The 14,588-nt window shown below is 32.3% G+C and overlaps 2 protein-coding genes and 2 pseudogenes across 3 annotated transcripts; all 4 read right to left on the minus strand.

Moving 5' to 3' along the window:
- Nucleotides 1-876: 876 nt before the first annotated feature.
- On the minus strand, nt 877-2,852 carry LOC111797368 (AAA-ATPase At3g50940 pseudogene; annotated as a pseudogene).
- A 601-nt stretch (nt 2,853-3,453) lies between these two features.
- LOC111796693 (uncharacterized) lies at nt 3,454-7,772 on the minus strand (annotated as a pseudogene). Its single transcript, XR_015421460.1, has 3 exons — nt 7,756-7,772; nt 7,579-7,688; nt 3,454-3,839 (listed from the first exon to the last, which is right to left on the minus strand). The product of XR_015421460.1 is annotated as an uncharacterized LOC111796693 (transcript).
- Nucleotides 7,501-12,259, minus strand: LOC147792122 (inositol-pentakisphosphate 2-kinase-like). Its single transcript, XM_087124837.1, has 8 exons — nt 11,914-12,259; nt 11,712-11,832; nt 10,871-11,069; nt 10,504-10,629; nt 9,476-9,586; nt 9,188-9,235; nt 8,587-8,713; nt 7,501-7,838 (listed from the first exon to the last, which is right to left on the minus strand). Exons 3-8 carry the CDS (start codon nt 10,907-10,909, stop codon nt 7,777-7,779), a joined length of 513 nt encoding a protein of 170 aa, XP_086980963.1. The 5' UTR covers nt 10,910-11,069; nt 11,712-11,832; nt 11,914-12,259; the 3' UTR covers nt 7,501-7,776.
- Nucleotides 12,260-13,022: 763 nt separating this feature from the next.
- Nucleotides 13,023-13,749, minus strand: LOC111796692 (large ribosomal subunit protein bL31c). The gene is made up of 2 exons (XM_023679430.2): nt 13,592-13,749; nt 13,023-13,505 (listed from the first exon to the last, which is right to left on the minus strand). The coding sequence occupies exons 1-2, from the start codon at nt 13,661-13,663 to the stop codon at nt 13,176-13,178; spliced, it is 402 nt and encodes a 133-aa protein (XP_023535198.1). The 5' UTR covers nt 13,664-13,749; the 3' UTR covers nt 13,023-13,175.
- Nucleotides 13,750-14,588: the final 839 nt, after the last annotated feature.

Below are 14,588 nucleotides of genomic sequence, written 5' to 3' on the forward strand. Positions count from 1 at the left end.
ACAATTATAGAGTGGAGAAATTATAAAATTAAAAAAAAAAAAAAAACTATTTAAGAAATAAATTCATTATTTAATCTGGAGTAATTAATTTGTAATGGACACACGCTGTAAATGTGTTACTTATAATAACTAATTATTTATTTGCAACTTGAAATGCATTTAAATTATTAATTTGCTTAGTTATTATTGAAGTTGAGATTATTGTGCTTTAAAATGAACTAAAAAGGGAGTGTCTATTAATGTTGAAAGCTTGATTCTAGAAGCTACATATTAAAGGGACCGCTGAAATAAAAATTAGATTAAAATATGATATTCGTAATAATAAGTAACGAGAAGGGTAAATTTGGAAGAGATGGAATCCCACATCGCGGAGGACCGGCAAGAACTGTGTGCTTAGGTCCCCCGAGTATAAATAATGAAAATTGTTAATCTGCACGATTGGAGCGAAAAATAGAACTAGTCTTATTCCCTCCAAAATGCAAAATGCGATCCGGCATGAAGTTTTCGGCCTCGCTGTCTCTACATGTAAGGTCTGTACCATGCTTTTTGCGATGGTTATTTCTTGAAGCGTACGATATACAGTTGATGATTCTTGTTTATCGGGACGTATGATTTTGATCGGACGACAATTTTCTTTCAAATCAACTTGGAACTGCTCGGCTTCTCTTCCGAGGTAAGTATGAATCTATTTTTCCGTTCTTCTACTGTAACTGCGTATAAATCTCTGCGAGTCTGAGTAGATTTAGGTTCCGATTATGTTTATGTTATTGATTTTGAACATTGTGTTTCCGCGAAGTCTATCGGTATGATTTTGATCGGACGACAATTTTCTTTCAAATCAACTTGGAACTGCTCGGCTTCTCTTCCGAGGTAAGTATGAATCTATTTTTCCGTTCTTCTACTGTAACTGCGTATAAATCTCTGCGAGTCTGAGTAGATTTAGGTTCCGATTATGTTTATGTTATTGATTTTGAACATTGTGTTTCCGCGAAGTCTATCGTAGTATTACGTGTTGTCTCGTTAATTCTGATAATCGAACTTTCTTGTTCCTTGAACTTGAGAAATTATGGCAATGATATATCATCAAAATAAGAAATCCTGCTTTCCGGATTTCAATCGGATTATCGCTTGACTAGTACTGCTACTGTACTTTAGAATACTATAACTTAGAAGAGCAAAACGAGAGAAAAGAAGGTTTGATACAGATCAAAACTGGTTGATCTGTAATGGATTATGTGGAGATGTTTTCCAATGATTGGAACGGGAGAACAAAAACTAGGAGTGAAGAACTTCGATTGTCCGAAGCGGTAGAAAAGGACGGAGAATTCGAATGAGCCAAAGGTATATCTAGGCCACAGGTGCTCTCTCTTATGAACTATATTTGTCTAGTTGACAAATGTAGCCTCTTATAGTATCTTTCTTTGTTTAATACGCTAAGTGATCGGCGTAAATTTTAGAGAAAAACTTGCGAAACCTCAATTCATGATCTAAAATAGTACAGAAAAATCGATTTCCGAGATGCGTGTGGCATTTTACAGGAGCAGGGGAATATCATGCACAAACTCTGATTGCATCTGTACGATAAAAATAATTCAGGTCGGTCTATTGCTTGGAAGTTGGAATGACAAGAGAGAAACATCCGTAAATGAGAAATACGAAAGCAGAGATGGACGGAGTCTTAGACTCTTAATTCGAAATGTGAGAATGAAAATCCTAGGTAAAAAAATTTCTAGTTGATTTTAAGGGGGGTAACAGTAGCAGCAACTCTATTCTGAGGTCTGGCAGTCGAGTTCCTTGTAACGTTGTCACTCTTCATTGCCTCAACTTTATTCAAAAGCTCTTCATTTTATCCAAAGACGGAATGTTGCTGAATTAATAGGTTAGTTATCTGAAACCACTGAAGTCGCAGTAAGACATATGTAGGTGCAGATCCATCTGCTCGCGTCTCAACAACGCGGGATCCAACCGGTCCAGGTGGTTCATTGTCAATACCACTATCCGCTCATCTCCACAGCTCGACCATAGGCCATCAATGAAGTTCAATAACCCATACTGAGTAATCTTATTGCAACAAACAATTTGATAAGTAGCTTCCTCGATATGTCATGTAGCTTTGGATACAAAATATTTAGTTTCCTTCAGGTCAGGGACCTACCTTTTCATCATCTGCATATTTGGTTTGATTTTCTGAATCTGAACTCCTATCTTGAAGCTCAACAGAACAATCAATGTCCTCAATTACTAATATTGAACGGCTCTCTGTGCCAATCAATAATCTGCTTAAATCTGAATTGTATTGGACTTCCCTCAGATCCATATCATAAATCTTAAGCTTCAGATAGTTAGCAATGGCCGCAACTAAGCTTGATTTCCCTGTGCTTGGTGGTCCATACAACAAATAACCACGTTTCCAAGCCTTTCATACTCTTCTGTAGGACTCTTTCCTCTCATTGAACTTATTGCGATCTTCGATCAATGCCTTCTTAGTTTCAGGGTTCATGGCTATTGTGTCAAATGTCGCTGGGTGATTGAGGTCGATTGGACCCCAGTAATCAGTGCCACTATAATCTGTTGTATGGAGCTTCACGACCTTTTTTTTTCATCTCTAATGGCATTTGCTTCTCGCAGAAAATGTGGAAGGTAGAATCTTAATGCCATATCCTTGTGTTTCTTGTGAAAGCTTAGCTCGAACTGCCTAACATCTGTCCGCTCATGCGCATTACCATCGTGGTTCTTCGCGAAGAAACCAAAACCCACTCAAAATTTAGAAGTACATGGAGTGACTTTTTGCTCAAGGTTATGGTATCGGCCTTTTGCAACCAGCCCTTTTGATTGAGTTGGTTACTAGTGGTTTACGTGGAACTATCCAAGCCCATTTATTTGGAGAGCCCATATATCTGACGATGTGGGTAGAGGGATGGCCTCACATCGTGCTTGAAAAACTAAAATCAAGGATTAAGATTATTATTATACGGTAGATAGTTGGGTCAAAAATGTTACATTTTAAATCAATACCTGCACCGATTTCGTTTATACATTATTAAAGTTCTCTTTCAATACCTCTGTTTTAGTATTAAAGCTTTGTTCTTCCTCGAAAAGTATTATTAAAGCATATTAAACATCTTTATCATCAATAGTTTGATGAATATAAAAATTCATCATGACAAATTGTTAATATTGGCGGGTCATGCACGGTAACCATTTATTTTGGGAGTCCATTAATCATTGATAGTTGAGTTGAAAATTTTAGTCAAATAGTAATAGAACAACACTTCAATCTTCAATAATCTAGGAAAAACCTATTCTATCCCATTTTACATCTCCCTATTTGTCTAAAGCTTAATAGGGGTTTAAGGGTTGACGAGACACACTAAGTCAAAAGGTAAGTAGTTATCTTAGTAAGCATAGATCACACTTTAAGAAATTGTTTTTACCGCGGATTGTAATTGAGAGTGAAGAGTAGTTTTGAACGTTGAAGTAGTAGAAGATTGCCAATGTAGATAGATAAGAAATTACCCATAAATTAAACCCATATCTAATTTCCTAAACACATAGTGGAGCTGTAACTATAAGCATCTTTGGTGATAACACATCAGACATCGCACTTGCGACATGTCTTTGGGAGATGACTTATGGCATCTTTGCTCTCCTTCTTCCCATCTTTCTTCTCCTCTTTTGCAGGCCCTACACTCAAAATTGCAGCATATTTTCTGAACTTTCTCACCTTCTTGATGACCTTCACAGGATCATCTTCGCCGATGACAGTGATCGTGTTTTTTGGTGGGATATCGATTTCATCACCTGCTGCTTGCACTTCCAACGTGGCAGTTCCACTGACACTACAGTTTTCTTCAACAACGAATATGTGTCAGGTTTTGAAGTACTTAAAGAGATCAGGCCCTAATGGTAATTCAATATTATTATATACACATAAAGAAAACGAAAAAAAAGCGGTGGAAAACCTTTGACATGGTTTTGGGAAAAGTGTACGAGTGATTCTACTGACAAACGTGGCAGAGTAGAGTACTTTCGTATGGTTTACAATTCATTTTTCTGTGCAGGAAGGCCGACATAAAGTTTGGTCGAGAACTAAATTCGGTGACATGAAAAATGTTTTATGTATCCCACCGGGCATTTATTGCTGCTGCAGCAATACCCTCCTACTTATTGGTGAAGTAATTCAAATGGAGGAACAACTTGAGCCGTCTGGTAAGTACAACGTATATCCAATATTAAAACTTTCTTTCATGGAAACAATGATTTGACGCCTTATCTCACTAAAAGCTTTACTTTCTATTTTCTAATATGGTCTATTTTAAAATTTTATTTATATTTTAAAAGTAAATGACGTCTATTATTCTTGCTGCATGCTCATCTCTGACTAGCTTCTTGTTCTTAGTTTCTTAATTATGCAGATTGCTTTTCCTTATTCATTCATTAATTTTTTATTTAATAAGTAAATAAATTTCATTATTAGATTTTTGTTTGAGAAATCTATAAAATAAATGCAAATTTATCTTTGACATGGTGATTCGCTATTTTCTAATACGGTCTATTTTAAAATTTTATTTATATTTAAAAAGTAAATAACGTCTATTATTCTTGCAGCATGCTTATCTCTAGCTAGCTTCTTGTCCTTAGTCTCTTAATGATGTAGTATGCTTTTGTTTATTCATTCATTAATTTTTATTTAATAAGGTAAATAAATTTCACTATTAGATTTTATTTGAGAAATCTATAAAATATATGCGAGTTTATCTTTGACATGGTAATTTGCTATTTTCTAATACAGTCTATTTTGAAATTTTATTTATATTTAAAAAGTATATAACATCTATTATTCTTGTTGCATGCTTTATCTCTAACTATATTATTCTTGCTGCATGCTTTATCTCTAACTAGCTTCTTGTTCTTAGTTTCTCGATGATCCAGTATGCTTTTATTTATTCATTTATTAGTTTTCGTTCATTAATTTTTTGTTTAATAAGTAAATAAATTTCACTATTAATTTTTATTTGAGAAATCTATAAAATAAACGCAAATTTATCTTTGACATGATAATTTGCTATTTTCTAATATTGTCTATTTTAAAATTTTATTTACACTTAAAAAGTAAATAACGTCTATTATTTTGGCTACATGTTTATCTCTAGCTAGCTTCTTGTTCTTAGTTTCTTAATTATGCATTATGCTTTATATTCCTTCATTAGTTTTCATTCATTAATTTTTTTATTTAATAAGTAAATAAATTTCACTATTAGTTTTTATTTGAGAAATGTATAAAATAAATGTGAATTTATCTTTTCCATGGTAATTTTCTATTTTCTAATATGGACTATTTTAAAATTTTATTTATATTTAAAAAGTAAATAACTTTTATTATTCTTGCTACATGTTCTAGCTTATTATTCTTAGTTTCTTTATGCTTTATATTCATTCATTCATTTTTTATTTAATAATAAGTAAATAAATTTCACTATTAGTTTTTATTTGAGAAATTTATACGAAGAATGCGAATCTATCTTTGACATGGCAATTTGCTATTTTCCAATATAGTTTATTTTAAAATGTTATTTATATTTAAAAAGTAAATAACGTCTATTATTCTTTCTGCATGCTTATCACTAACTGGCTCCTTGTTCTTAGCTTCTTAATTATGCAGTGGTATTTTATTTATTCATTCATTAAATTTTTATTTTTTTATTTAATAAATAAATAAATTTCACTATTAATTTTTATTAGAGAAATCTATAAAATAAATGTGAATTTATCTTTGAAATGGTAATTTACTATTTTATAGCATGGTCTATTTTAAAATTTTATTTATATTTAAAAAGAACGTCTATTATGCTTGCCGCATGCTTATCTCTAACTAGCCTCTTGTTTTTAGTTTCTTAATTATGCGGTATGCTTTTATTTATTCATTTATTAATTTGCATTCATTAATTTTTTATTTAATAAGCAGATAATTTTTTTTTTTTTGATAAATCTAAAAGAAAAAAAAGCGAATTTATCTTTCACACGGTAGTTATAATTTCATTAATTGTATATTAGTTTGCCAAACCCAACTGCAGTTAGGGGTAAAACTTCAGATAACTCCCTTTCCCTCTTTTTAAATATTTTGAAGTTTTTATCTAAACTTGTCATATTCGAAATGTAATAGGACTAAACTTCTAATTATATGTTTAATTAGACATTATTCTATTTAACATTTTCTTTAAAAAAATTTAAAGGCAAGTTTGTATTTTAACATGTATTTGATTATTGTTTTGAAAAATACTCACAAAATTGCACGTGAAGTTTAGTAGAAAAATGTGGAATGAGTTGTCCCTTTCTTACTATCATTTTTCTTCGATCTCAAATATTTTTTTATCTTTAATTCCACCTATTTAAAATTTGAAACTATTTGATTTTAATTTTTTAAAGTATCGCTTTGAATTTCAGATTTAGAAAACCAAAAAACCTAAAACATATCTTTGGTTTTTTAAAATTGGGTTAAGAATTCAAAAAAAGTAAAAAGAAAACTCCGGTAAGTAAGAATATTACATCTTATCGGTAAAAAGTTATATGGAGACAAAATTTCAAATGATTGATCACCAAAGCCCATCTAATAACTATTCAATATTGCATGTGAAGTTTAAAAGAAAAAAAGTGAAATGAGTTCATCCCTATCTTTCTATCATTTTTCTTCGATCTCTATAATTTTTTTATTTTTCTTTCCACCTATTTTAAATTTTGAAACCATTTTATTTTAATTTTTAAAAACATTACTTTGAATTTCAAATTTGGAATACTAAAAAAGTTAGAACATATTTTTGGTTTTCTAAAATTGGGTTAAGAATTAAAAAATAATACTAATAATAACTCCGGTAGGTAAGAATATAAATACATCTTTTCGGTAAAAGTTGGGATTATGGAACACCATTGAAAATAAGGTTTGTTTCTCATAATTTTTTACCATAGTTTTAAAACACTAAAAACTAATAGGTGTTTATAAACTCAATTTTAAAAAAAAATTGAAACTACAAGATTATCAAATGTTGCCAAAATTTCTAATATGATTGATTACCAAAAAATGAAGCCCATCTAATAACTATTTGATTTATAATTTTTTTTAAAAAAATTGTGCTTGTTTTTTAAAACTATTTCTTAATTTTCAAAGCTTTATTGATTTTAAATTTCTTCAAATAGGAGACAACAAAACAAAGGAACTAATAGGTAAAAGAAAACAGAAAACAGAAAACCAAAAGGTCACGAGGGTTTTTTTTTTTTTTTTTTTCATTATAAATTATTTAAAGAAAAAAAAGGTGGTTCTAGCACCCCAGGATATATTTAAGCAAACTATTTTTTTTTTCTAATCTCCTTTTAAAAAATTTGAAGTAAATAATCTAGATCATACTCTTTAATAAATTTAATTCATAAACCATATTTTCTTTTATTAATTTATAATTTATAATCTAGTTCATCTCTATTTTAGATTTGACATAGTTTTTTCTTAAGAAAAAAAACTAGAAAATAGTAATTGTGAGAAAATAAATTTCGTTGAATTTAGGATAGAGATGGATACTGAGAACTTACGATGAGTCTAAGATCATTCCTCCAGTGTCATTTGAAGACTTCCTTCCAGTTTCAGAGGCATTTCTGCTTACAGTTTCAGAAGCACGCCCTCTCAGAACCTTTTCTCGCTTCTGTCGGCCAAATACAAGTTCAATTTACAAACATAAAACTCTCAAATCTAGGTTTTGGAGATGTAACCTGAAAGGAGTAATCTTCAGTCTATGGCCTTGGCGTTTGAATCATCAGTTCATCGGCAAATGATGAAACCATTGCTACCTTGACTATTTGTTACATTGTCACATGAGCGAACCATATATATCAAAACCACAAAAAAAAGAATAGAACACCTAGAAAGCAAATGAAAACAAATGCTTTCATAAAAGAAATTACTTTTTATACGTATAAAAACAAATAACAGACCGTTTTAAGGTTTTTAACTATTATAGTAAAATAATTGAAACTATTATAACAACAATAATGATGATGAAAGAAATTGAGTGCAAAGTGAACCGGATAAGCGAGGAAAAAAATATGCAAGAAAGAAATTAATAAAAGATTGCGTACAGGGTCGTACTGTGAGATTTAGAACAAACATTCGAAGCAAACAAATCAATTGCGTTTTGGGAAAACCTCATGTGTTCATTCAAAAGAACATTTTAGTCCCGATTTAAAATACTCCATGGCATGGAAATAATAAACAATAAAATCAAGCCAAAACAGTTCAAGACAAAATTAACAGCATTCTCAGAAATTCACCACAACAAGTAATAAAACAGATAATTCTAATCAATGTGTGATCCATTCAGATCCTTAGTAATAAAACCATTTCGTTTTGTCCCTTTCTCTCCTGCACTAGTGGAATTTTCCACGTCTGACAAAAATATATACTACATATTTAAGAATTTCAAAAGAGTGAAATTTTCCTTCTTTATTTTTTCGCAAAAGAATCGATAGTGGATTCTAACGTACATTAATTAGAAATTAAATCATTAACTTTTTATTGAAAAAAAATCGATAGATGAAACATACCCCAAATGTTGCCAGTAGATATATGCCACGTATGAACTCCATCGATCCCTTTGTTTGACATGAAGATCATGCTTCCGCAGTGGACAATAAAACAGCGGACTAAATCTGCGAAATAAAGCATCCAGATCTGCATATGAGCATCAAATAGGTATAATGAGGGATGCAGGACAAAACAACTACTTGAGGAGCTTCTGGACAAAAACTCAACGAGCAGATGGTTAAATTGAAGATCAGTGAAGAATATGACGCGCAAAAAAAAATGATAACAACCAAATAATTAGAACACAAACAATGAATCTCTAGTAAAATAAATAAATGTCCAATTCATGCTTAACAGAAAAGAAGTACAGCCACAACTTTCGCATGTACCCTTGTTGTGTTGTACATTCAAAACCCTTAGAGCCTGCAACAATTTTCTGCCTCTAGCAATGTCACAAACATCCGTTTAGTTGCGAACTATTTTGTTCTCTTGATCATAGTATTCTTCCTACTTCTTAAAAGGTTTTAGATACAGGTCTACGAAATTCACCTAAAACTTTGTAGTACTAGTAGACAATGGATTAATAATGAACCACAGAAATGAATTGTAGTAGGCATATACCTTGTAGTCAAAATGAATTGCAGTGGGCATATACCTTAACTCTGATATCTGATGCATAAATTGGATGCAATCAAGTTACAACTTAAAAAGGTTCATAAGAGTAGTCAATTAATTACATCGAAGCAAAGCAACAAAAAGCCTAATACAGAAAAATAATATCAAACACTGAAAGTGTAGAATTGGGATCTGACACTGAGAATAACATTAAGTAATACAGAAAAATAATTGATGGGAATCACAAGGACGATCGAATTAAATACCATTAAAATAAAAAGAGGAGCAAATTACCTCGCCATTCTGCAACTTCAATGCTTGATGCATCCTAAAACGAGTCACATTTTGCTTAATGAAATTCCTTTTGGTTATGAATCTTGAAGCTGGAAGACATCCATATTTCAGCTGATTTGGAAAAGATGAAAACATGTATTAGAAAGGGATTTCACTTTCAAGTGGATAAAAAGAACGAGAGGGGAGGGGAGTTGAGGCAGATGAAAATCATTATTCAACAGATATGCAAAATTCACTTTCGCCACCTAAAAACAAAGAAGTGTATGCTTGTAATACTCTATTTAATAGAATGGAGCCTTTTAGATCGTAAGTAAAGACTTCCAGATAAGTACTCATCAATAAACGATGTTGAAACAGTTATAACAAGAACAATCTTGAGAAAAAAGATTCTTTAATAAAATGGTTTCTTTAAAATATAAAAATAAATTAAAAGAAGAAAAATGTTTTTCTTCCATATGAGATGATCGTTAGTTCTTGACAGTTGGATCATGGTTGCCCTTTCAATTACAAATCTGCAATTTTAATTGTAAATCACATTCAAAGGTAATAGAAAATTCTCCTACCTCTTCTCATATTCTCTTTTCTATTTTGTGACTTTTTATTCATGTTGTTCATTTTTTTTTTTTTTTTTTTTTTTTTCATTCTAACTTATCTCTGAATGAACAACACCGTGAAAGTTATGAAACTTACTTCCTTGCTCCCAAGGTGTTTATCAGATACCAAAAAACCAGTTAGACTTCAGAACAAGCTTCCTACTAATAGAAGTATATATTTCATACATCGGGGTAGTCCATGGCAAGAAAAAAATGAGCAAACCTCCAACACCATGAAACACTCAAAACAGTCAATAGATATTATGGCTCTGAACATTTAGTTGATTCAGCAGTAAGCTAGAGAATTTATTGATAATGAGTACATTTACTGTGCAACAAAAAAGTTAGAAGCCTGTATGCATTATATGATAATCCTTAAATGTGTTTAATATCAGCAGAAGGATAATAGCTAAAGACAGCTCAAAGAAACTCTACCTTCAGAAAAAATAGAATGGTCAGATTGGAGGAGGAAAGAGTCACGATGCACATTGACTCGCCTGCACTGACCAAGACACTCTTCTCAATAGCCTTTAAGAATTCTCTCGATACAAGGACATGGACCTACCAATGTCGGTAAGAATATACCATCAGAATTATTGATTTTGTTTTCTTAGAAAGACTTCAATTGTTCTATGATGAAGATTCAATCATTCTTGGGCTATCACTTTTGTAGGTTCACATGAACTATCATTAACTCAACAAGTGTATATTTGCTAAGTTATCGCTTCACTTATCACAATTACTGTTCACAAATATGATGTGGTTCAAGCAAGACTAGCATGAAATGAATATAGAAACGTACCTCAGCATCAACTTGGTTGGAATTCAATAACAGAATCATTACATGCTGCACGTAGATTCGACACGCAGCATCACAATCCGTGCACGACTACATCTCTCCACAGAAGACGCCTATGCGCGGACAAAGCCATTAGGTTCGAAACGCTCACGCAGTGGGATCCATTTCTTGAAGCCATTTGTATCCCTATAACATTCTCAAACTACGAACAGAAATAGCACAGAGATCAGCGGCGGCCACGAGTAGGTTGAAGAAAATCCAATTTCAAACGAAAAGAAAGTTGCATCGATAATTCACTGTCTTACTGGAATGCAGAAAACAATTCATCAATTTCTCAAAACTTACCGACGATAAAACAGTTTAACAGAGTACAAAACAATCTCATGAAAGAAAAAAAAAACTAGAAATAAAATATTGCTAATCACACTTTAAAATGAGATAGAAAACCGATGAAAAGTGTTCAGGAGATTCTTTCACTAAACGATCTCATGAACGAAAGAAAAAACTAGAAATAAAATATTGCTAATCACACCTTAAAATAAGATAGAAAATCGATGAAAGGTGTTCAGGAGATTCTTTCACTAAACGATCTCATGAAAGAAAAAAGAAACTAGAAATAAAATATTGCTAATCACGCTTTAAAAATGAGATAGAAAACCGATGAAAAGTGTTCAGGAGATTCTTTCACTAAACGATCTCATGAACGAAAGAAAAAACTAGAAATAAAATATTGCTAATCACACCTTAAAATAAGATAGAAAATCGATGAAAAGTGTTCAGGAGATTTTTTCACTAAACTTCCGAGAGAAAGAGAATTGAAAAATAGGAGTCAAGGTAGACATACAAAAAGAGGAGATGATCCAGATAAGCGAGGACAAGATTGACAGCTTCTTCGCATCTGTAAGTCCAATCAGCATCATACTCCTGCACTAGTACGATTTCCATCCGGCAGATTCCCTCGCAGTCTAAAATTCAAACAGTCGAGAGTTAAATTCAAGAGAATTGAATAGAACAGAAGAGGAAGAGAGTTTGAGAGCTCCATGCACCTGAGCGGACTTTTGGCAGATTGCTTTGAGTAGAATCAAGGTCCGCTTCAATGGAACCAAACAACTGAGAAGAGAACGCCGATCAGCCGCTCAGCATTTGTAGAAATGAACTTCAGTGTTCAACTTCAGGCAAAGACCTTCGCCAGGAGAGAGAGCTTTACGCTAAGGATGATATCGCCTTACGGACGAGTTCGGACTTCGAAGAGAGTGAAATCATTTATTCTGAAGACTCGAGCATCAAAATTTCTCTCTGCGAGAAATCTCGAAGACTCGCTCACGGAATGAAAGAAACGTGGAATGCGAAGGATTTTTCAGAACCCGCGTCCATTTGTTCTTCCGCTGGCCCGCGCATTCTCTGTTTTATATCTCGTGTTTTTTTTTTTTTTTTTTTTTTTTTTTTTAAAGGTTATTAAATTACCTAATAATTATCAATTCCGCATTAATCTTTCACAAAATTTTCAACTTTCATTCATTTTTAAAAATTCGGCATTTTATCTTTAATATATTGAACAATAAATTAAAACTCTCTTAAAATAATTTTTAAAATCTTTAATAGAAAGCTAACGAATTATTATTGGTAATAGGAGAATTGGTTAATGCATGTATTATTGGCCCATAAATTAAATGTTGAAATCTATTTACATTAATAAATAAACTAAAAAATTGTTGAATATAATCCTTATGTCTCAAATAAGTATTATTCAAAATTATGCTAATAAAAATAATTATGATTTTTATTAAAAAAATAATATAAAATTCAAATAATGAAATTATGAGTCGCATAAAATCATTATGTTAACAAAACAATAATTTGATATACAATTATTTACAAAATTATCCAATTGATAGATTTGAACACATTAAAAGAAATTTGAAACGCTAAACGATTAAGGACTAATTAAAAGAACTATTAACCAAAGTACGTATGTGTATGTGTCAGCCTAATAGACATATACTTTTTTTCCTATAAAAGAAAGTTAACTAAATAAAATAATTGTAAATTTTAAAGCATAATTTTATTCTATTTTAATTAATGTTTTATGATTAACCAATTGAGTTCCATCGAACTGTTCATCGGCATCGATCATTCTCAGCAAACAGCGACGCAATGCAAGCGACAAACAGAAACAAATGTTCGATTCAGACAAATTAGTTTCGATTGTTCTAAATTACATACATGAAATACAAGAGAAAACCCCAAAATCGTATTATGTAGTCGAATTTAAAAAGATTACCAGGCCAACTGAACTCTCCGCACTCTTCTATTTTTTCTTCCCTTTGCCGCCGGATTTTCGTTTCGTGGGAAGAACGATTTCTCCTTTAAGGACAGGAATCTCCATCAACTGCGACAGCTCTCCGAATTTCTTGCGGAATTTCTCGACCTGATCGGCGTCGACGAGCAGGGCAGAGCGGCTGCCCAAATAGAAAGGGTGATTTCCCGACCACACATCCACTGAATACTCTTTCTGGGTCCCACCCGTCGTCATCACCAGCTCTCCATTGCAATAAACCTTAGCATCCTCGTGAAATTGGGGGTGCAGATCCTTTTTCCGGCAGGTCACCACCGCCCGGTGACTTCTCGCTCCAAATTCCTGGAAATTGCGCCGAAATTTAGGGAAAAATAAATGTACAGTCCCCGCTGTCGTAACATTTAGGAGTGGGAATAAGGGGAAAGTACCTTTTTCTTCGGCGGTGCGACGACCGGGGAAATTGGGCGTTGAAGAAAGGAATTTGTTAGGCTCAGCGCCATTGCTGCGTTTGAGTGCGATGAAGTGAGGATAAGAAGAAGATGAGTTCTTCTTCAAGGCATAGTCGCATGGCCACTCGCTCGTCCTTCTCTTTTGGGCCTTGAAATGGGCCTTCCCGATGGAGGCCTGCTTCTCGGGCCCACGTGTAAATTATAATTTGGTAGGGTTGAAGAAAAGTGGTGGTAAATAGGATGTTTACCTATAGTATAGTATAACTTAAAAAATGAATAATAAATATAATGTATAAATTCATAAATTTTAAAAATACAAATCAAATAGTTATCCTATTAAATTCAATTAAATTTGAATTTCTCCGGTTGAACTAATTTGCTTTATAATATATTTTTTAATAATATATCGAATAACAATCTATTTATCCGCATGTGTTCTAGATTATTTATTCTTTGACTAATCAAAGTTAGTACAATAGAAAATTCTAAATTAAATACTAATTTTGTTATGTATGACTTGAACAATAAACCAACTTTCGAATCAATTGTTTCAATCACATTTATGCCATGTCTTTATCGATGCGACTTGTCGGATCATGGAGCCTAATTAAGCACGACTTGCATACACTGAAACGACAATGATATTCGCCCGATTTGTTAATTTCCCCGCAGACCTATTCAACGATCTACATAGTAGAATGCCAAGTGTAAGGTCAGAAATGCAGCAACCTTCACATCATGATCAGAGAGAGATTTGTATTACACGTGTCGCCAATTCATACAGCTACGCAGATGCGTGTATGCATATAGGGATAGTTTAGAGAAAAATAAAACTTATTCTTTGTTTCTGTTCCTTTTAATGTTTTTATATATATTTTTTAATTTAGGAAGAACAGTTTAAATTTATTGAAATATAATATTTAATGATACTTGTGAGCATGATCATCCTCCATCTCGTTTATTTTATTATTTCCCC

This window comes from Cucurbita pepo, chromosome 6 (assembly GCF_057944985.1).
Source record: "Cucurbita pepo subsp. pepo isolate OVF chromosome 6, ASM5794498v1, whole genome shotgun sequence".
Taxonomy (NCBI): Eukaryota; Viridiplantae; Streptophyta; class Magnoliopsida; order Cucurbitales; family Cucurbitaceae; genus Cucurbita; species Cucurbita pepo.